Source organism: Pelobates fuscus, chromosome 4, assembly GCF_036172605.1.
Source record: "Pelobates fuscus isolate aPelFus1 chromosome 4, aPelFus1.pri, whole genome shotgun sequence".
NCBI classification, from domain to species: domain Eukaryota; kingdom Metazoa; phylum Chordata; class Amphibia; order Anura; family Pelobatidae; genus Pelobates; species Pelobates fuscus.
In genome coordinates, this window is record NC_086320.1 from 207,178,777 (window position 1) to 207,201,383 (window position 22,607).

A 22,607-nucleotide genomic window follows, 5' to 3' on the forward strand; every position below is an offset into this window, starting at 1 on the left:
GGCATTTCAGTTGTCCTGTGCTAGGAATCTAGGCTAGTTGATGAAGTAAATTGTATTTTACAACTGCTGGTAGTAGCATGAAATATTTTCATTTCCTTCTTGGTTCTATAAGAAGATTTAAAAATATGGTTACAGCATTGCATTACGGTAAAGGCCGTGGCAGGATGCAGGAGCACTGAATTTATTCACTGTGAGTATAGTGTGTTATTCTGGCTGCGTTTCATTAGCGAATATCACAAACCTTGTGTTAAAAAATAATTGCAAGCAGGGCCGGACTGGGACAAAAATTCAGCCGGGGCAATTAAAGGGAGAGCAGCCCACTTGGAGGAGCGGGGCCAGAAAGGGGGCGTGTAATGTCATCACCATTGACATGCACATACTGTACAATGTGTGGCTAGGGGCTGTAGAGTGTGTGTGTGTTTATAGGGCCTGTGGAGTGTGTGGGCCCAGGGGACTTAGCATGTAAGGGCTGTACTGTGTGCTTGTGAGTGTATCTAGGGGCTCTAGTGTGTGTATGCATATAAGGGCTGTAGAGCATGTGTATTGGTGTGGTAATGTATGCATAGGTGTTGTAGTGCGTACAGGGGGTATAGAATGTGTATTTATAGGGGATATAGATTAGTGTGTGTGCATGCAGGGGGAGTAATGTGTGTATTTATAGTGGTATAAAGTATGTGATTGCATGCAGGGAGTGTAGTGTATGTTTAGAGGGTACAGGGTGTGTTTACTGTGTGTATGTTAGTGCTGGGGGTATAGTGTGTATGTAAGGGGTATAGAGACTGTGTAGTGTGTTTGTCTGGGTGCAGGGGGTGTAATGTGCATACCGGGATATAGAGTGTGTGTTTGTGTGTAAGTGCATAGGATGTAGTATTTATAGAGGGGTACAGAGAGTGTTTATTGTGTGTATGTTAGTGCTGGGGGTATAGTGTGTATGTAAGGGGTATAGAGTGTGTGTAGTGTGTTTGTCTGGGTGCAGGGGGTAATGTGCATACCGGAATATAGAGTGTGTGTTTGTGTGTAAGTGCAGAGGGTGTAGTATTTATAGAGGGGTACAGAGAGTGTGTGTGTGTGTAAGTGCAGGAGGTGTAGTGTGTATATAGGGGTATAGACTGTGTCTAGTGTGTTTGTGTGTTAGTGCAGGGGGTGAAGTGTGTATGTGAGGTGTGTGTATATAGTGGTTGGATATGGGTTTAAATTATTAATTTTATAATTAAAAAAAAATCACCTTTACTCCCCCTTCTAACTTTGCAGGGGGGAGAGGGAGCTTGTAGATATCTGGTGGTCCAGTGAGAGGGTGCACGTCGCACACAGATCCCTGGTGGTCCAGCCGGCAGGTTATTTGGTCTGTATCTCCGCAGGGTACAGACGACGTCACTCTCCATCTCGCGAGCCCAGTTGTTTTAGAGGGTAGCTGCTGGTTACCATGGCAACACTCTAATAATCTCAGAGCTCGCGAGAGGAGGAAAGGAAGTTGCTCAGCGCGCATGAGGGGTGTCCGGCTCACTGCCTAATCTCCCCTCCGGCCCATGATGGTACAGAATTCCATCTTGGGGCTGTTGCTGCCCTGCATGAGCTGACAGGGGAGATCTCATGATCTTTCCTGCCAGCCTCAGCCCATGGCCATCATGGTCCACTGGGCATTTGCCTGGTTTGCCCTAAGGCCAGTCCAGGTCTGATTGCAAGTACAAATGAAAAAAGAGGTTAAACAAAGGAAAAAAAGAGCTGGAGGCAGTTTGTGCTTGAGATATTACTATCTCAGAAGCTGGGATGTTGGCCATGTCCACAGACTGCTTATGCATTGCCTATGCTAGAGCCAATGCTCTTACTCATAATGACTAATAATATCTCACCATTGGCTTAATGGGCTTGGCTATTAAAGTCAGAAAATGAATGGGAGCCAAAAATTACACAGTATCGTGTTCAAAAACACACATTTTATCATGTACATAATAGTTGTATATAATGTTCCCATAACAACTTTAATAAATGTTCCCATAATAAACTTTTAGTTGTTTGTTCTATTATAGTATTAATGTTTTCTTCAATTAAATATGTAGCTCCACATTTTACATAATATAATGTGTATTGTAAAGTATACAATATGCTATATATGAATGCTAGGAGTGTTACTGACTAGAGTCATAAAACCAGCTGAATTACAGGAAAAACCTTTCTTCCGTTACTTGTTGTCACAACTCCAGTTTCCCTGGGGAATTAAATATATAAGACAATGTGAACACTTACATGATTAAATGTATCCCAGATCCTACTAATGGTGCTGGATTAATCCCAAATGTAGAAATCGACAAAATGTTGAAAGTCATGTTGATAAAGAGTCAGGACAGGCACTAAACGTGTCAAGACTTACTGTAAGTTTTTTTCATATTTTTGTCCCCCTTTCTGGCAGGTGCAAGTATTTCCTTTTTTGTATTGTTCTATTATTGCATTTTTTTTTTAACACCTGTCACTTATGAGGTCTGCACTTATTTCTATGACATGTTGCTAACCACTTTTTACGATAAAGTATGCACTTTCTATGTTCTGCCTGGTGGATTGTTCTGAGATTCTTATGAGTGCGGACTGTTTGGCTGGTTTTGGTGAGTCTTACTCACTAGGCTTCACTAGGTTAATGTGAATTGACCACCAGATTTCAGGATTTAGATCATAACAGCTGAAAGGCTCACCACATATTAATATAAACTATAGTCAATGCCAAATCTTCCCATGAATGCCCTTTTGCTTTTGTTTAAGTAGACAAGCATGCATGGAACCATCTCACAGAGAAGGTTATGTCAACGGCTAAATCGAAGAAATCCAAGGATTGCTAGGCAAAACATGAGTCATGTCTTGAAGATTAAACATATACACAGTAGATTGAGGAGACAAGCTATGCAAATAGGATCTCTACTGGTATAAACCTCTATGTATATTTCCATAAGGGCATTTCAAAAGCCACATTTTCAAACCCTACATACATGATCAGTCAAGCAGACTTATGTGCATTTATTTGTAGTCTGAATGTGTTGCAATTATTACTCTGACAATCTGAATTTCAATTCACAGACTACCTGCCAGTGATAAACAGTTACTTTCTAGCATCATAATAGGACTTGATTTTAATATGTTCCTATCATCCCACCTTCGCAGTTTGATCATCTTCGTTTCCTGAACCTAATTGCATTCTACACTTCAATATGACAGGCAACATTTATTTTGCAGTAATACAGTTTTGATCATAACATTTCTAAAAAGGGCTTAAAAAAATAAATGAATTGGACACATCATGTAGCCACTGAAATTGCTGATTGTGTGAACATCTTGCTGGTTAATTATTTAATTTAATTTATATGCTTTTGTCAAACATTGCTTAGCAAAAGATTTATACATTCCAATGATATTTGTCTGTTAAATAGATTTGTGCACAGATTTGGTTGGACTTAATCATTTCAACCAAAAAGAAAATTTGTGGAAGTTCGACTTGTCCAAACATTGCCCAATGTCCAGTGTACTGCAATATGTATACATACTAAAAAATATAAGCTCTCCCTGGCTTATTTTCAATCTTCTTTTACAAAGTAAACATCAGGATGGTAAAAACAATTTAACAAATAATTGCAACATTTATAGAGGAATAACATTGGACTTACCCACTACCTGTGTGCTTGATCGTTGGCCTGTGTGATATCCTAGTGCCAATGGTTGGTACATTTTTGCATTGGGCACTTTAAATAGTTTGTGGTCTCTATAGTAACAGAACACTTTGAAGGTTGCTCTCTGGGCAAGGAGTACATTTGTGATTGTATTTCCACTGGGATGCCACACATCCAACGGCTGAACACCCAGGTGGTGGTCAAGTCCAATTTTATTTCCCTATAAATGTTGCAATTGCATGTTACATTGGTTTTATCATCCTAATGAAAGTTCTGCTTGGAACTGAAACACTGACTTTGCAAAGGTTTTATGCTGAAATAAAAAAAGATTGAAAATAAACTAAGAAGCATTTGAGATATTTGGGCCACTATCAAACACCAAGTGTTTCATTCAGCCAAAAGTGCAAGCCTTTTTTAGATATAAGAATAATGTGAATATTAGGTATATATTTTGCAGTACATTGATAGGCCCATTGCCCTGCCAATTGATACACAGATTAAGTGAGAAAGAGAACGCAAGAGAGTGAAAATGGGGAGGTGCACAAAAAAAAAAACAATCAATCAATGTTTATAGAATATATCAATTTAGAGGTATTTTATTGCTCCAAAATTATTCCTTTAGTAGTCAGCTCTCACTTTAGCAGTGAATAAAATCAACATATGTTGGTGTGCCCTAACCCTCAATCATCTTTTTTCACCTCAATCATCTATTTTTGGTGAACTCTGAATTACGAATCAAAGGAACATGTTTGACCTTTGAGAGATAAGCTTGTTTGGTTATAAGACCATATGGCATTTCTGAGATATGGAATTTGGATAACCTGTCTAAATTCAGATACACTAAAATTAGTCCCAAAAAAAGTCTACTGTTAGTTACCTGTTTAAAGAAAACAGATATATGTATGTATGCATATAATTATCCACAAATACATAGCTACAAATATATTCATGCATTAATATATGCACAGAATATAACCTGAAATTAAAAAAAAAAACTGTGACTGGCAATATCACTAATTAGTCCAAGGTTTGAAAAGGTTTGATGGATATAGTGGTTAATTAATATATGAAATCAAATTCTATATTTTATGCTGAAATCTCTAAATGTATTTTATATATCTTCCAATTTAGTTGTGGCTATTGTAGTGTATAATAACAGGGCTATTCACTAAACATCGGATTTTGTCCAGATAGACAAAATGCGTTAACTATAACGAATTCCGATCACAATGGCATGCATTCAGTGATCCGGATTAAAATCTGTGCATTCATAACCTAACCCTACACAAAGTAAAGTATTTAGAAGATTCACAAAGCATCAATATTTAAAGGGACACAATAGTCACCTGAACAACTTTAGCTTAATGAAGCAGTTTTGGTGTATAGAACATGCCCCTGCAGCCTCACTGCTCAATCCTCTGCCATTTAGGAGTTAAATCCCTTTGTTTATGAACCCTAGTCACTCCTCCCTGCATGTGACTTGCACAGCCTTCCATAAACACTTCCTGTAAAGAGAGCCCTATTTAGGATTTCTTTATTGCAAGTTCTGTTTAATTAAGATTTTCTTATCCCCTGCTATGTTAATGGCCTGCAAGAGCCTCCTGTATGTGATTAAAGTTTAATTTAGAGATTTAGATACAATTATTTAAGGTAAATTACATCTGTTTGAAAGTGAAACCATTTTTTTTTTCATGCAGGCTCTGTCAATCATAGCCAGGGGAGGTGTGGCTAGGGCTGCATAAACAGAAGCAAAGTGATTTAACTCCTAAATGACAGTGAATTGAGCAGTGAAATTGCAGGGGAATGATCTATACACTAAAACGGCTTTATTTACCTAAAGTCAGAACAAAATGCATCCAGCAGGATCAGGGGCAGATCCAGAACCTAATCTAGGGAGGGGAACTGGTAGATTATATGCAGTGCCGTTCATGTATAATATATAAAGTTATTTTATTTTATTTTATTATTTTCAATTCAAAATGTTGATCCTTACACATACATGCACAATCACAAAGATAAACTCACTAAACACATCTCACCCCAAAAAGCCCACAGACACACACACACACACACACACAAAGCTCACTACATGCAGCACAATTAATTTATTATAATTAACCCTTGCACTGCCGAAGATTATTTAACTATTTGCTTGCTAGATCCAGGCGCTGGCAGTGGACAAATTCTGAGTTTTTTGTTTTTTTAATCTGGGCTGGAATTTAAAGCATTCAGGTCCGGCGATGTTCAGTCCAGCTGAAATCCTGACCAAATCAAGACCCATTCACAGGCTTTTTTGCTAAACCCAGACATTGTTGAAAAGTGTTAAAATGTCTGGATTATGCAGTATAATTGGGCCCGTATGTAGCTGGATGGTTTTGCCCTATTAGGTACTGGGCCATTCAGACTAAATAACACTGTATACAACTTTAATTCCTTCACCTTTAAAAATGTTTAGGAATGTCATGTATAAACTGCTCAAAACACCTGTAATTAGCTAAATCATTTGGCACATCGTAGGCATTACCGCATATACCCTGCAAATCAGATTTGTTTTCAAATGCTTGAAAATTAAAATTGAGTATTAAAGATTTAGCTACATAGATATGCTTCACTGAACTGCATGCACATCATGAATCTTTAAATACACAGTTTCTTTGTATATCAATGTTAAATATGCATGTTTGCATTTTAGCTTTAAAATGCCCCTTATTGTGGTATTTGTGTTTCATTTATTTAATTATATTTTATTTAGGGAGGGGAGAGGGGTGCCTTTGTCTCCCACACACACTAGAACAGTGTGTTGTTGTTTTTTTGGAGGGGGTACTGTGTATATGGTTTCTACATTCAACCTAAAACCCAAAACAGCTGAAAATCAGATTTGTGGTTTTAATAAGTAAAAGTTGGTACACGTGCTTAATAATTTCCATAAACATACTATTAGAGTAAATGTATATATTCCAAAAATATAAATTGAGATACATTTTAATGTAATGTACCAGGAATTAGCAAGTGGTGGTTTATTATTCTTTGTAGGTAAGAATATTACTTGTTGCTGTTTCTTGTTGCTGTAATTGCACCTAATATTTGAGCACGATTCTCTGTATAACAATTTTTTTTTAGCAGTTTACTTATTTATTACAAGGTCTTGAGTTGTTTCATTAGGTAATATAATGTATCTGAGCATTGTTATGCAAATGCAAATAATAAAATAGAACTTCAGACAGAACAGTAAACTTTCATAGTTTATAGCTATAAAAATGTTACATAATTATTCGGTTGCCAGAGCTAACGTCTAAGTAAGTAAAGAAACAACAATGAGGTAATTGCAGAAGCCATTTTACAGCCACTCTACATTATTTCCCATGTAAATTTATGGAAAAACAAAGAGAAAAAACAATATACTTGAAATTAATCTTAGTGATTCTGCAGGTTTTACAATTTCCTTATCTTACTTTCATTTGATTGTGACTTTATTACCTCTCATTGCCAAAAGTTATAGGCTTTGTGGAAGATGGAAATGGGCTATAATATAAAAAAAATTATAATAAAAAAAATCACCTAATACTTGAAGGAACACTATAGTCACCAAAACAACTTTAGCTTAATGAAGCAGTTTTGGTGTATATATCATGACCCTACAGTCTCACTGCCTAATTATCTGCCATTTAGGAGTTAAATTAATTTGTTTATGCAGCCTTCCTAAGCACTTCCTGGAAAGAGTCATCAAATGTTTACACTTCCTTTATTACAAATGATGTTTAATTTAGAATATCCTATCTCCTGCTCTGTTAATAGCTTGCAAGATCCTGCAGGAGACTCCTGTATGTAGTTAAAGTTCAATTTACAGAACAGGAGCTAAAAACATTTAAAGTTGCATCTGATTAAAAAAAGAAACCATTTTGTTTTCATGCAGGCTGTGTCAGTCAAAGCCAGGGGAGGAGTTGCTAGGGCTGCATAAACAGAAACAAAGTGATTTAACTCCTAAATGTCAGCGAATTAAATAGTGAAACTAAAGAGACATGATCTATACACACAGCAAACTGCTTCATTCAGCTTTAGTTGTTTTGGTGACTATAGTATCCCTTTAAATATGGATGTATTGGGAGTTTGCTCAGTGAGTTGGCGAGTGGATCCAACCTGTCAATAAGTGTTTTTAATTCTAGAATGGAAAGCTGTTTTTTTAGGCCTTTTCAAATTATTTGTTCTTTTTGGATAAACATTTGTGTTAATTGAAAATGATTTAACATTATGAAAATAATTTCAGTTTGTAATAAATTGATATAGTTTTTTTTATATGATATGTTTTTAATATTTAATATTTTGAAAAAATACAGTTAATCCAAATATATTAAATTGATACCTTAGTGTTTGTCTCCTGCTATTCTCTATGGGAGATGTTAAAACTAACATTAGCCCCTAGTTACCGAAATTTTGTAGCACTGAAACAGTAGGGAATCACTAACTGTACCCAGAGCTATTTTAGAGATTATCTGCTTGTTGGTAACTGATTGTGACAAGCACTGGAAACAAGCTCTCAGACTCAAGCTGATAATTATATATATATATATATATATATATATATATATATATATATATATATATATATATATATATATATATATGAAATGACTGTTTACATTCAATATATATATATAAACACATACAGGCACACATTTATAATAATATGTTAATATAAGTTGAAATAGTTTAGCGCAAATGGAAAACAATTGTGCTTCCTGTTCAGACACTGGACTAATGAAATCATTTGTTTGTTTACATAACAAATATGCATGTCAATTGCGAATTATTTATCCATTTACATCTATTTAATTTTAGCTTCAATTTCTCTTTAAAAAGTTATCAACATTAAATTACTAGTTTACTAGTCACATGTATTTTCTTATAACACCACAGATTTCAAGTAAAGAAGAGACAAACAGAAGTGTTCCTAAAATAAATTGATAATGAATACGCTGTTTGACATCGGAGGCAGATGTACACGGACACTTTTGTGAGGCAATTATATCATTCTTTACAGCTATGAACAGGTGGATAGGCTGACACAGCTGGTGTTTTATGGTGCTGCTACTTATTCAACGGTTAAAAAGTGTGGTCTTCAAATAACAGCAACATGTGTTCTATAAACATATAATACTCCTGAGCAAATGATCTGGTCTCCCAAACCTTTGCACGGTATCATGCCTCTGGATTAACCAACCTCATGAGGAATGTAGTCCTCTGGTAACTTCTCCAGCATTTCGGTGGCAAGACGTTGTACGATAGTTTCACGCGTCTCACCGGCTCCTCCACCACTGTCCTTGGGCTGAATGTTAACTATTGTGCTTAATGTCTCATTCGCCATGTTTGTTTGGTAGGTGATGTCAGCATTTGAATGTAATCCAAATACCTTTAAAAAAATAAAAATAAAATAAAATGTTTTAATGGAAATAAGGAATGCTCAACCAATTTGTAAACAACTATTTATCTCACACCCTATGTTATTCCACAGGGCTTATGTACTGTGATAAGATAGATACTATCACATTGGTATGATGAGTGAAAAATCCTGATTCAAAAGATGAAACCAAAGATAACTAGCACTCTGGCTTTTAAAGGGATTGCCTAGAAAATCACCTAAAATTTGGATTTTTATATTTAGTGTTTTTCTTTAGTGATTTGTATTTCTATATTTTTGCAAGTTTTCATGATGTATTGAAAACACTGAGACTTTGACAAAGTCATTTTTCACTTCAGCATACTCATTCAAGTATTTTAGCACATAAAAGCAAAAATATAAATAACCTGACGTGAAAATTACTACTAGGAGAAAACCATAGTCTCCCTTCATCCATGAATGTAGGGTCAGAGACTCATAGGAATATGAAACCTTTCTTTCACTGGAACAAAGACTATATGACTTTTCTAACACAAAGAAAATATTAGCCACAAAACTGTCACTTCCTAAACCTGGATTTATTTGCTCTACATTATATTCTGTCCTCTGTGACTCCTTCCTCAGTATTAATATCACCTCCAAACATATTATCCATGGAACCAATATATCAATATTAACATAGAAACATAGAATTTGACGGCAGATAAGAACCATTCGGCCCATTTAGTCTGCACAATTTTCTAAATAGTGTCATTACTCCCTGCCCTTATTTTATAGCTAGGATAGCCTTATGCCTATACCACACATGCTTAATCTCCTTCACTGTGTTAACCTCTTCCACTTTTTTTAAGAGATAGCCCACAGAATCAGGCAAAAGGTCTAACACAATTGTAGGCCATTTATAGTCTCAAGCCTAATAACACAGAGCAGTATATCTCATGGCTAGGGAATGGGGCATTACTCTGAGAGGTGTTTAGTAAAAATCTAACAGTGGACAGTAAGCTCAGTAAACATTTATTATTTTAGCAAGATACTCTTTAAAGTAAACAGAAAAGTAAATATGCAAAACAAAAAAATGCTAAATATATACTTTTTAAATATATTTTACCTCAGGTGTGTCCACTAATGGTAGTTGTTCTATATGCTGGAGGAAATCGTCAATCGTTTTCCCTTTAGGGATGCCATAACCTTCATAAAAGCAGAATTTATCAGAAAACATATGATCACCGAACCAAACTCTAGAAAATGTGTTGAGCAATGTCTTGTCCAAGTCGTCAGTCACACGACCACCATACTGAACTTCTCCCAACATGTAACGCAAGCAGCTCCAGTTCACAGGACGTTTGGTACCGATATCATCCAAATGGTTCTGGACAAACTGCACACTTGCAGCAAAATCTGCCTGGTTGAATTCATATGGGATATTCCAACCTAATGGACCAAACTTTCTTCTCTCCTACTCAATAAAAAGAGCAAAGCACAAGATCAAACATACCATATGAATACGTGATAGGAAATACACTTTCACATCAAATGAAAAGAACTACTAAACGTATACAGTGTCTAATATAGACCTCACTTCGATAAGCTTTCTAAATGATTCAATGCTTTCAGAAAAAAATTCCAAATGATCTATCTTCATTGTAATGGTGACAGCTGTAGATAAATAATTTGGGGGGGGAAAAATTCCAACAGTATTGAGTCATTTAGATAGCTTATAATCAAGGATTTAATTAGAAATAAAGAAAATAAAGTCAATAAAAATACATGTAGTTAAAACATATTAAATAAACATGTCACCTGTACTGTTGTGTGGAGAAATGCTACTGCATATAGCAGGGGCTTCCACTGAAACATGTTAGTTACATCCAGTAACTCTTGTGATATGCCTGAATACGTTCTCTTCAATCCAGCTTTCACACCTAGAGGAAGGAATACGGGAATAGAAAAATAGGGAAGAAATAGAAGAACAAGCAAGGAAGGAAAACAGGCATGGAAAAGGAAGGGAAGGGAAAAAATGAAGGGAAGCAAGGAAAGATAATTAAGCTCAACTATTTACATAAAAAGCAACCATCCTGTAGCAGAACATTAATTCAATAGCTAGTAATGAATAATACAGCATATTACATGTTTTCTTTGTTTCCTGCAAACACAGATTAACAGAACACAAATACCATGAACATGGCAACAACTAAGGCCCTAATTTAGACCTGGATTTAATATTGTTGGACAAGCTATAAAATTATTTAATATTTCTGGATACACTTTTAAAGTGGTTTAATATTCTGAAATAATAAAAAATATAAACATTTTGTAACATGTTATTCTTGATAAAGTGATATATTTTAATATATGACATATATTTTAATATTTTGAAAAAAATATTTTAAAAGGTTTATCCAACAACATTAAAATAAGACATACGGCCTTGATTTACTAATGATTCAATATTGCTAGGAAAACATTGTTAAAATGATTTATCTACACATGTTCCACTAGACATTAAGGGTGACTGGAACGTTTTTCTAACAGTATTGAATCATTTTGAAAGCTTATTAAAACAAAGCCTATACTCTGCAAATACAATATGTATATATTCTGTGTGAATTAGTAAGCAGTATGCATTTTAATTAGAGTGGGCTTTGTGTCATTACAAATATACATAGTAATCAGGGTACACAATCAGTCGCATCAACCAATACTACAAATAAAAGTTCAGAAATAATCCAATCAAATCAGCTAATCATGCATTGTTAAAGGATCGGTAAGAATTAGATGTAAAACAAATGAAATCAAATAAATGGGATTGCATGCAGATACCTGTTGCTGTCACCTATGTTTCCCAAGCTGTGAAACATCCTATTGAGTAACAATGCCATTAAGGATATATTCATTGAAAATTGAGTGTGTTGGTAATCAAATAACTACAAGGAAGAGTTTTATAGAGGAAATGAACAATAGCCTTCTTGACTCTGGAATCCACTTATAAAGGTGATATTTGTCAAAGCGGTATCTCTCTAGGTAGAAGACACACCTTAAAACTGGACTCCATGTCATCACTGAGCACCACTGAAGCACAGTATTCAGGTATAGGGGATGCTTAAATTAAGAGACACCTGGAGTTCAGGTAAAATCCAGATGTTTGCTAACAGTGTCACGGTATTTGATAAAATAGGTAACAGAAGGACATTTGTATAGTAAAATATGATTTACCCCCCTCTTGGTTGTAACTTACTCTTCCTCACCTTGCGGTATTTGCGCCCAGCGGGCATGCGTCTGTATAAATGACTCTTGCAACATGTTAATGGATGCCGGCTGCTGCGGATCCATGCCAAATTATACCCCCACGTCCGCGCATGTGAATGACGACGTCGGCATGCACATGACGTCACGTGCGCACGTTTTGTGGTCAAAGCCCATTTTCGGCCAATCAGAAATGTAAAGCACTTATTTAAGATCAAATTTACTTTTCCTCATTGCCCTGTTGTGGTTTCCCTAGTGATTGTCCGAGAGTGTGTTCCTAAGCGTTTATTTCTGGTATTTGACTTTGGCTTTGTTTGACTTCCCTGTATTCTGGTATCCCTGACTTCTGGCTTTCCCTTATCGTTGTGTCTCATTCTGTACCCCCCGACCTCGGCAAGTATCCTGACTATTCTTTGGTGCGTTAAGTCCAGCCATTCTAAAGCCCGGTAATACGTTACCTTATAGTCCTAGGTGTGAAACAATTCTACGTGCTGGATCAATTAATAATCCTGACATTGGGACAGCCGCAGCTCAGTTCTCAATTAGAGCTACTCCTTCAAGCATGTTGAAAGGATGAATTATATGCCTTCATCATAGAGTCAATGATGTTCTACATTTTGAACTTCTACTAAATTAATTACCATTCAATTACATAGATACATAGTTCCACAGGCTGAGAAAAGTTCTTCAAGTTCAGGCATAACTGAACCTCACTAACCAGGATAAAGATACCACTAAGTGGGAAAGAATGGTAGAAGTGAAAATGGCAAGGGTATCTTTCATCTACCACTAATGTAGATATTGTATGATTTTCACATCAATTCTCGGTGTTGAGCTAAACCTGGCAGGAACATGTTAATGTTGTGTTTTACTTCTAAGTTCAACTGAAACTCTAGGTCCTTATGAAGTAATAACACAGTTCTGAAATATGACATTGTAACCTTACAATTTAATTAGTAAACTATATAGCTCAGTGATGGCTAACCTTGACACCATAAATTATTTCTGGACTACATTTCCCATGATGCTCAGCTAGCTTTTAGACTCTTAGTGAGATTGACGGACTAAGATTTGAATTGTAATCCCGTGAAGAATCATATAAAATCACTACTGAAAAGGCTTAGATTTTGGTGGTGGTGTTTGTTCTAGCCATAATTCTGATCTGTCTATTATAGTTTTCCTGTGTCTGTAACTAAGTGATTTTCTTTAGTCAATATCAAGTTCCAAATCTTATGCCCTTCATCTAGTCTCTTACCCTTATTTCCTGCTTTATACTTGCTAATCATCTGTGAATCTTAGATGCCAGCCATGAACTATTTTTGTTTTGTTTTTTAAATTGGTTGCCTATAAGAACATGTATGCTAGCCCCAGTTTCCTGGCAGTTGTTTTATTGCAAAGGTGTGTAACCTACAGTATAACAACTACTAATAACTCAAAGCATTACAACTACAGTTGCTCAAATCATTATCTAGAATGCTCTGATTGCAATAGAAACATAGAAACATAGAATGTGACGGAATATAAGAACCATTCTGCCCACCTAGTCTGCCCAATTTTTTAAATAATTTCATTAGTCCCTGGCCTTATCTTATAGTTAGGATTGCCTTATCCCTATCCCACGCATGCTTAAACTCCATCACTGTGTTAACCTCTACCACTTCAGCTGGAAGGCTATTCCATGCATCCACTACCCTCTCAGTAAAGTAATACTTCCTGATATTATTTTTAAACCTTTGTCCCTCTAATTTAAGACTATGTGTCTCTTGTTGGGGTAGTTTTTCTTCTTTTAAATATAGTCTCCTCCTTTACTGTGTTGATTCCCTTTATGTATTTAAATGTTTCTATCATATCCCCCCTGTCTCGTCTTTCCTCCAAGCTATACATGTTAAGATCCTTTAACCTTTCCTGGTAAGTTTTATCCTGCAATCCATGAACCAGTTTAGTAGCCCTTCTCTGAACTCTCTCTAAGGTATCAATATCCTTCTGAAGATACGGTCTCCAGTACTGCATACAATACTCCAAGTGAGGTCTCACCAGTGTTCTGTACAATGGCATGAGCACTTCCCTCTTTCTACTGCTAATACCTCTCCCTATACAACCAAGCATTCTGCTAGCATTTCCTGCTGCTCCATTACATTGTCTGCCTACCTTTAAGTCATCAGAAATAATCACCCCTAAATCCCTTTCCTCAGATGTTGAGGTTAGGACTCTATCAAATATTCTGTACTCTGCCCTTGGGTTTTTACGTCCAAGATGCATTATCTCGCACTTATCCACATTAAATGTCAGTTGCCACAACTCTGACCATTTTTCTAGTTTACCTAAATCATTAGCCATTTGGCTTATCCCTCCTGGAACATCAACCCTGTTACATATCTTAGTGTCATCAGCAAAAAGACATACCTTACCATCAAGACCTTCTACAATATCACTAATAAAAATATTAAAGAGAATGGGTCCAAGTACAGATGCCTGAGGTACCCCACTGGTGACAAGCCCAAGCTTCGAATATACTCCATTGACTACAACCCTCTGTTTCCTGTCACTCAGCCACTGCCTTACCCATTCAACAATATTGGAATCCAAACTTAAATATTGCAGTTTATTGATAAGCCTTCGATGTGCAACAGTGTCAAAAGCTTTACTGAAATCTAGGTAAGCAATGTCTACTGCACCACCCTGATCTATAATTTTAGTTACCCAATCAAAAAAATCAATCAGATTAGTTTGGCATGATCTCCTTGAAGTAAATCCATGTTGTCTCCGATCTTGAAATCCATGTGTTTTTAGATGTTCAACAATCCTATCCTTTAACATGGTTGCCATCACTTTCCCCACTACTGAAGTAAGGCTTACTGGCCTATAGTTACCTTTCTTGTGAATGGGCACAACATTCGCCAACTTCCAATCTTCTGGAACTACTCCTGTTATCAATGATTGGTTAAATAAATCTGTTAATGGTTTTGCTAGTACACCACTAAGCTCTTTTAATAGCTTTGGGTGTATTCCATCAGGTCCCATTGACTTATTTGTCTTTACTTTTGAGAGTTGAAATAGAACCTCTTCCTTGTAAACTCACGTGTAATAAATGACTAATTTATCCTTTTTCTTAACTGAGGTCCCTTTCCTTCATTTTCATCTGTAAATACCGAACAAAAATAGTCATTTGGGGAGTCAGCTAGACCTTTATCCTCTTCTACATACCTTCCTTCTTTTGTTTTTAATCTAACTAATCCTTGTTTTACTTTTCTTTTCTCATTTATGTATCTAAAAAAATGTTGTCCCCCTTTTTTACTGACTGTGTATTTTCTCTTCTGTGTGTGAGTTGGAAGCTCTTATAACTTGCTTAACCTCTTTCTGCCTAATCTTATAGATCATTCTGTCTTCCTCACTTTGGTTTTTTTTATGATTACTAAATGCTAACTTTTAGTTTTTTACTATTTTAGCCACATCTGCAGAGTACCACAGTGGTTTCTTGAATTTTTTGCTTTTACTGACAAGCCTAATGCAATTTTCTGTCTCCTTCAGTAGTGCAACTTTTAAATAATCCCATTTCTCTTGGACTCCATTTAAATTGCTCCAATCTGATAATGACTCCTTTACACATATTCTAATTTTAGAAAAATCTGTTTTTCTAAAGTCTAAAACTTTTGTTTTTGTGTGGTGTGACTCAGTCACTGTTCTTATATTAAACCACACTGACTGATGATCACTGGATCCTAAACTTTCACCTACAGTAATATCGAATACCAAATCTCCATTTGTTAACACTAAATCTAGTATGGCCTCTTTACGAGTTGGCTCCTTAACGACTTGTTTTAGGGACAATCCCAGTAGGGAGTTTAGAATATGTGTGCTCCTGGCACAAGCAGCTATTTTTGTTTTCCAATTCACATCAGGAAGATTAAAGTCACCCATGATGATAACTTCCCCCTTCATTGTCATTTTAGCTATTTCCTCAACTAGTAGATTATCTAAATCTTCAATTTGTCCTGGGGGCCCATAAATCACACCTACACGAGTTACTGTGTGATTATCCTAGTTTCTAGTTGATTTCTATTTCATGTTTTTTATTCAGGGACTGGCCCAATCTAAAAAAATATACAATATATAGTATCCATACTCCCTCCATCTTCTGTGCTAAAATTATATATGTGTGTATGGATGGGTAGATAGATAGATAGATAGATAGATAGATAGGTATTGTATTGTTTTTTTGTTTTTTTAAGAATATTATATTGTACCCTATGATTGACAGAGCCTGCATAAAAAAAAACTGGTTTCACTTTCAAACAGATGTAATTTACCTTAAATAATTGTATCTCAATCTCTAAATTGAACTTTAATCACATACAGGAGGCTCTTGCAGGGTCTAGCAAGCTATTAACATAGCAGGGGATAAGAAAATCTTAATTAAACAGAAGTTGAAATAAAGAAATCTCTTTATTTCTCTTTACACTTCTCTTTACAGGAAGTGTTTATGGAAGGCTGTGCAAGTCACATGCAGGGAGGTGTGACTAGGGTTCATAAACAAAGGGATTTAACTCCTAAATGGCAGAGGATTAAAGGACCACTCTAGGCACCCAGACCACTTCAGCTTAATGAAGTGGTCTGGGTGCCTGGTCCAGCTAGGTTTAACCCTTTTTTTATATAAACATAGCAGTTTCAGAGAAACTGCTATGTTTATATGAGGGTTAAGCCAGCCTCTAAATCCTCTAGTGGCTGTCTCACTGACAGCCGCTAGAGGCTCTTGCGTGATTCTCACTGTGAAAATCACAGTGAGAGCACGCAAGCGTCCCTGGCCTTATCTTATAGTTAGGATAGCCTTATGCATAACCCACGAATGCTTAAACTTCTTTACTATGCTAACCTCTACTACTTCAGCTGGAAGGCTATTCCACGCATCCACTACCCTCTCAGTAAAGTAATACTTCCTGATATTATGTTTAAACCTTTGCCCATCTAATTTAAGACTATGTCCTCTTGTTGTGGTAGTTTTTCTTCTTTTAAATATAGTCTCCTCCTTTACTGTGTTGATTCCCTTTATGTATTTATATGTGTCTTTCATATCCCCCCTGTCTCGTCTTTCTCCAAGTATACATGTTAAAATCCTTTAACCTTTCCTTGTAAGTTTTATCCTGCAACCCATGAACCAGTTTAGTAGCCCTTCTCTGAACTCTCTCTAAGGTATCAATATCCTTCTGAAGATAGGGTCTCCAGTACTGCGTACAATACTCCAACTGAGGTCTCACCAGTGTTCTGTACAATAGCATGAGCACTTCCCTCTTTCTACTGCTAATACCTCTCCCTATACAACCAAGCATTCTGATAGCATTTCCTGCTGCTCTATTACTACCTTTAAGTCATCAGAAATAATCACCCCTTAATCCCTATCCTCAGATGTTGAGGTTAGGACTCTATCAAATATTCTGTACTCTGCCCTTGGGTTTTTACATCCAAGTTGCATGATCTTGCACTTATCCACATTAAATGTCAGTTGCCACAACTCTGACCATTTTTCTAGTTTACCTAAATCCTTTGCCATTTGTCTTAACCCTCCTAGAACATCAACCCTGTTACATATCTTAGTATCATCAGAAAAATACATACTTTACCATCAAGACCTTCTGCAATATCACTAATAAAAATATTAAAGAGAATGGGTCCAAGTACAGATCCCTGAGGGACCCCACTGGTGACAAGCCCAAGCTTTGAATAATGTACTCCATTGACTACAACCCTCTGTTGCCTGTCACTCAGCCACTGCCTTACCCATTCAACAATATTGGAATCCAAACTTAAAGATTGCAGTTTATTGATAAGCCTTCTAGGTGCAACCCCATTGCATTGCTGCAGGCTCCGAAGTGGTACTCTTTGCCATCAGTAAATAGTATGGACATTCTGAACTTTAACACGTATAACAATGAAGTTCATATATGTATTGGTTGGCAACAATGTAGCTTTTTCTTTAAAGTTTGATTTCTAAATGTTGGAGAGATTAGGGTCAGTTTATTTGCTAATTACATATAATAATGAATAGGCACGGTTAAGCCTATTATTCCTAAAGAATTGTCATTTCAAGTTCTTTGTTCAGTAATGATTTTTTTGTATAGGTCTATTATTGTTGGAAGAAAAGTCTAATGTACTGTTAATGTTAAAAAAATGCCTCCTATGGTTTGGTCCTCTGCTACCTGCTGAAGCTGTTCTGAAAGCTCTTTAAATTTCCAAGCAAACATTTGACCCTACAAATTAGAAATGTAAAAGTCTGCAACAGAGAAGAAAACCGAACAGAAGCCTGATTTTTTTATTCTTCTATTCTCTTTGAAAAACTCTAGTTATAAGCCTAAATAATACATTTTAAGGGCAAATATATAGTACTTATCATCAAAGTAATTTAGAATGATTACTTCATTTTGCTAATAATGGATATAACATTTACAAACGTAACAATAACCTACAGTGGGTATAGCATCTGTAATGGGCCACTTATGAAAGTGCTTTAGGCAGTAAAAGCTTTCATTTTTGCCTTCCATTTAACTCAAAGTAGTCAAATCGGGTTGATTAAATCCAAGGCACTATGCAGGTATGCTAGGCTTGTAAATTTAACCTATACACTAAGATATAATTGGCAACACATGCACAGGATCCCAGAATGCGTAACCCATTAAAAAATAAAGAGATTTCTATACCATCATCATTAGAAACTGCTCTTTAAAGATCATATTCTGAAACAGAATGATTGTGTCATTTTAAAAATGCATAGCTTGATTGAGCTCTAAAAACAAAATCAGCAGGATATTCTAAGCTGGCATAATGGCTTTTGGAACCAGATTTCATGTGTAATATTTGAACTTCAACCATCAAGACCACTTCAGTTATTTGTTATGATGGCATAGATGTATGTGTATATATGTGCACTGTTACTTTTTAAATTATTTGATTTTGTCAAGCATAAAGTCATCAGTACAGTACACCAAGGTTAAAACAGTACATACAGTACTTGTATTTCAAATTTTTGAGACAGAAACTGAGAAAAAAAAAACCTCCATCAAATTTAAAGCCCATTACAGTTGAAAAAAAGAACACGGTTAAGTATAGAGCTGTTTGTAACCAGTCAACAGAAATCAGAGGACTCCATGCTATGCAGCTGTTTTCAGTATTCTGCCGTGATGGTACCAATTGCCATGCCTAAGTGTATTGAATAATAATGAGAGAACAAACCAAAAAGAAAATAAAAAAAATAATACAAGAATCAATATGACCATACTACTTGAAATAAAAGTTGTATGAAAGATGCCTAGCTTAGGAAGGGTGGGCAGACAACATTGACTCACTTTGAGACCCACCACCCACTTCCCTTGAGCAAAAAGCATGCCCCACCGCACCCCACCCTCCTACAACCCCAGCCCCTCGCACAGGACCCCCAATTTCTTTTAATGATTTGAGAGCATTATGAACTGTAGCTGTGAGCGTATACATCAAATAATTTTCACATATCTTATGTTTAACGTCAATCGAGCTAGGTACAATGTCACATAACCACTTTGTCACCAGGGCTTAGCCAGTATGTACAACCAGAATGGTCTGCCGAACACCTTGATCAGAAAGTCCCCTTCCTAGAACTGCCTCAACCTCATGCATTGCCACCACATGTGGGTTTAAGTGCCATTTTCCAAACAAAGTCTCCAATACAAGTTAGTGCTAATTTTACCCATGCAAAGTGTCACTGATGTGGTGGACTGCCTGTTCCTGAAATACACCAGGACCTTGCTTGCGACCTCCCAGATATCCTGCCAAACCTCTATCCTGCTATCCCCCTAGATCCCTCTCCCATTGTTTTACACATGCCATGTACCCCAATTTGCACATTCTGAACAGAAGGCATTATATATTAGGGAGCTCAACCCCTTTTGCCCCATTCCCTCCTCACATAAGTTTTCAAAAAAAGTAGGACTTTGCGCAGCCACCGGACGGGCTCTGCTGTGTAAAGCAAAGTCACACAGTTTCAGTTAGCTGAATAAATCTTTTGGGTGGGTGTACTTGAATCAGTTTCTTGAATTACACTTTCACTGAGCTCTTTATCAAATGATTAAACCTCTAAACTCCAGCTCTCTCTAAACCTGCAAGCTCCCTTGCCACCAACCTAGGTGAGCATTCCTGTTTTGCAGTTCCTGGGGTTATGGGGGTGGGAACGGACACCAAAGAAAACTTCACCTTCACCATGTCATACAGTGCCATAAAAGTCAGGATGGTGGGACAATCAGTCTGGAGCAATGCCCTGTTGTTTTTCTGAAGCCATATATAAAACTGGAGAAGATCAGACCCCATCAGCCTTGACTCATGGTCTACTCATCGCCGCTCTCCAGGGGGAGTGTGCCATCTGAGCACCTATATAGTACAAATACAGGTTTGGAAGACCTAACCCCCCAGTCAACATAGGTGCAACACCTATCGGGTAATCCTGTGACATTTGCCCCCCCAATATAAAGTTATCAATGATGTGCATGGATTCTACTTTAAACACTGCACATACTGATTGTGTGCTGTAGGCTAGCTGCACCTGTCTCGGCTGCCAATATCAATTCTGTACTTAGCATGGCACTGGATTCCAGGTAAGTAAAAAAGTTTTTTTGCAGGTTTTGCTGCAAGTCAAGGGGATGACCTAGTCCATAGTGTCCAATAGTGCTATTTACTCCGGAAAGGTCCTCTCTCCCTCAAAAGGGTTTGAGTAACTGCAGGCTGTAGACTGGGATTACCAAATTAGACTAAAATTATCTATCACACATTTTGTCAAAGAAACCTTAATCTTCAGGGCCAAGGATTTGGAATAATAATTTGTATATCCCACTGAAAAGGCGGGTGATATTGCTGTTTAACATGTTGTGCACCTTTACTCCTTATTAACCACTAAAAAAAATTAGTATTTTGCAGTAAATCTTATTTTGCTGTGAAGGCATCAGCATGCGTGCTTTTAATTATTACCGTAATTATATGTGACGCACATCTAAATCATGTTCACAAAGTATAATTCATTATACTTATCTACCTGCTGTTGAGTGAATATTTAATATTTCTACAGAATACTAGTATGGAAAAGAAACTCAGAAATGGACATTACTACAGTTAATATAAAAGACGAAGGATAGAATAGCCTGAGGTGTAAATGTAGCCCAGAAACTGTGGACTAGATAGAACAAGTAATTATGAGCTGCTGTCAAAATCTATCCTGTAATTCTATGTCACAGTCACTCTACACTGTATTCCATATAGTTAGCACAAGGCTGCTATGTTTAGACCATAACATGACAAAGATTTCCACTCTTACCCTGAGGTGGTTCATTTGTGAATTTTATAGAGGATTGCAGGAGATTAATTGGAAACTTGGGATGAACTTCTGTGGTGATCCAAGTCCTAAATCCCTCGTGTACAGATTCTGTGATAGTGATTGTGTCCAAAAGCTCATCCAGGAAGTCCAGACCTAAGTGACAGTTCTGAAGAAGTAGCCAGCCTCCGTCCTGCATTGACTGGTTTAGTAAGCGTCTGGCATGGACTTCTTGACCCTGTCCCATGGAAATGGCACGGCAAGGTGCATTCTATAGAAGACAACACAAAATTATTAGATTTTTTTTTTATTTGTCAAAAACACTGGATCATCATCATCGTAATATTTGAAAGAATAGTTTAAATGCAAGAGTTGTAACTTTATTTAGGTGAGAAAACTGCACCCTTGTCCTTGACATCAGGATTCAATGAAGCCCAAGACTTGTCTGGAAACAACAAATTACTCAGAGCCATAATCCTATCTCTTGTTCCAGAAACTCAGTTCTGTGTGTTACTGTGCATGTAGTCCAGTAATCTAGGTGCAGAGAATGCTTTTCAGCAGCGTTTTCTGCATGATCCTGTATGCTGGGGGCCATCCAGACATGCTGTCAGCCAGCCTGGCATACTTGATGTAATGCTGACATACATCTTCAGTAGACAGGCCAGTCACTCCTCTGGGTGGGCCTGCCCATTATTGGCGTCACCACTGACGCGTTTCACTTCAATGGTGTCCATGTCACACCCAATCTTGGGAGATATGCAGGCGTGAATGAAGAAGGACATTGGACTAGGAGCAGATGTTTGCCTATTTTCTGCTATACAGCTATTTCTAGCTGTAGTAAGGCATGTATTTAGAGCAATAGACAATTAGGTATGCACTGTTTCAATTTAAGATATATATGACACACATATTACATTTATGAAAATCCAAGCACCATTTTTAGGAATTTATGACCATGAGGCCGTTATGACCATGGTACCATTTATGTACCATTTGC

General features: G+C 36.8%; 1 protein-coding gene across 1 annotated transcript in view; it reads right to left on the reverse strand.

Moving 5' to 3' along the window:
* The window catches only part of LOC134608770 (dynein axonemal heavy chain 5-like), a 315,738-nt gene that overhangs the window by 47,631 nt on the left and 245,500 nt on the right, over positions 1–22,607 (reverse strand). The window contains exons 70-73 of the mRNA XM_063451865.1: positions 21,614–21,881; positions 10,846–10,967; positions 10,154–10,501; positions 8,869–9,057 (exon numbers count right to left, since the gene is read on the reverse strand). Coding sequence (XP_063307935.1) covers positions 8,869–9,057; positions 10,154–10,501; positions 10,846–10,967; positions 21,614–21,881 — 927 coding nt within the window. The remainder of the gene's footprint in view (positions 1–8,868; positions 9,058–10,153; positions 10,502–10,845; positions 10,968–21,613; positions 21,882–22,607) is intronic.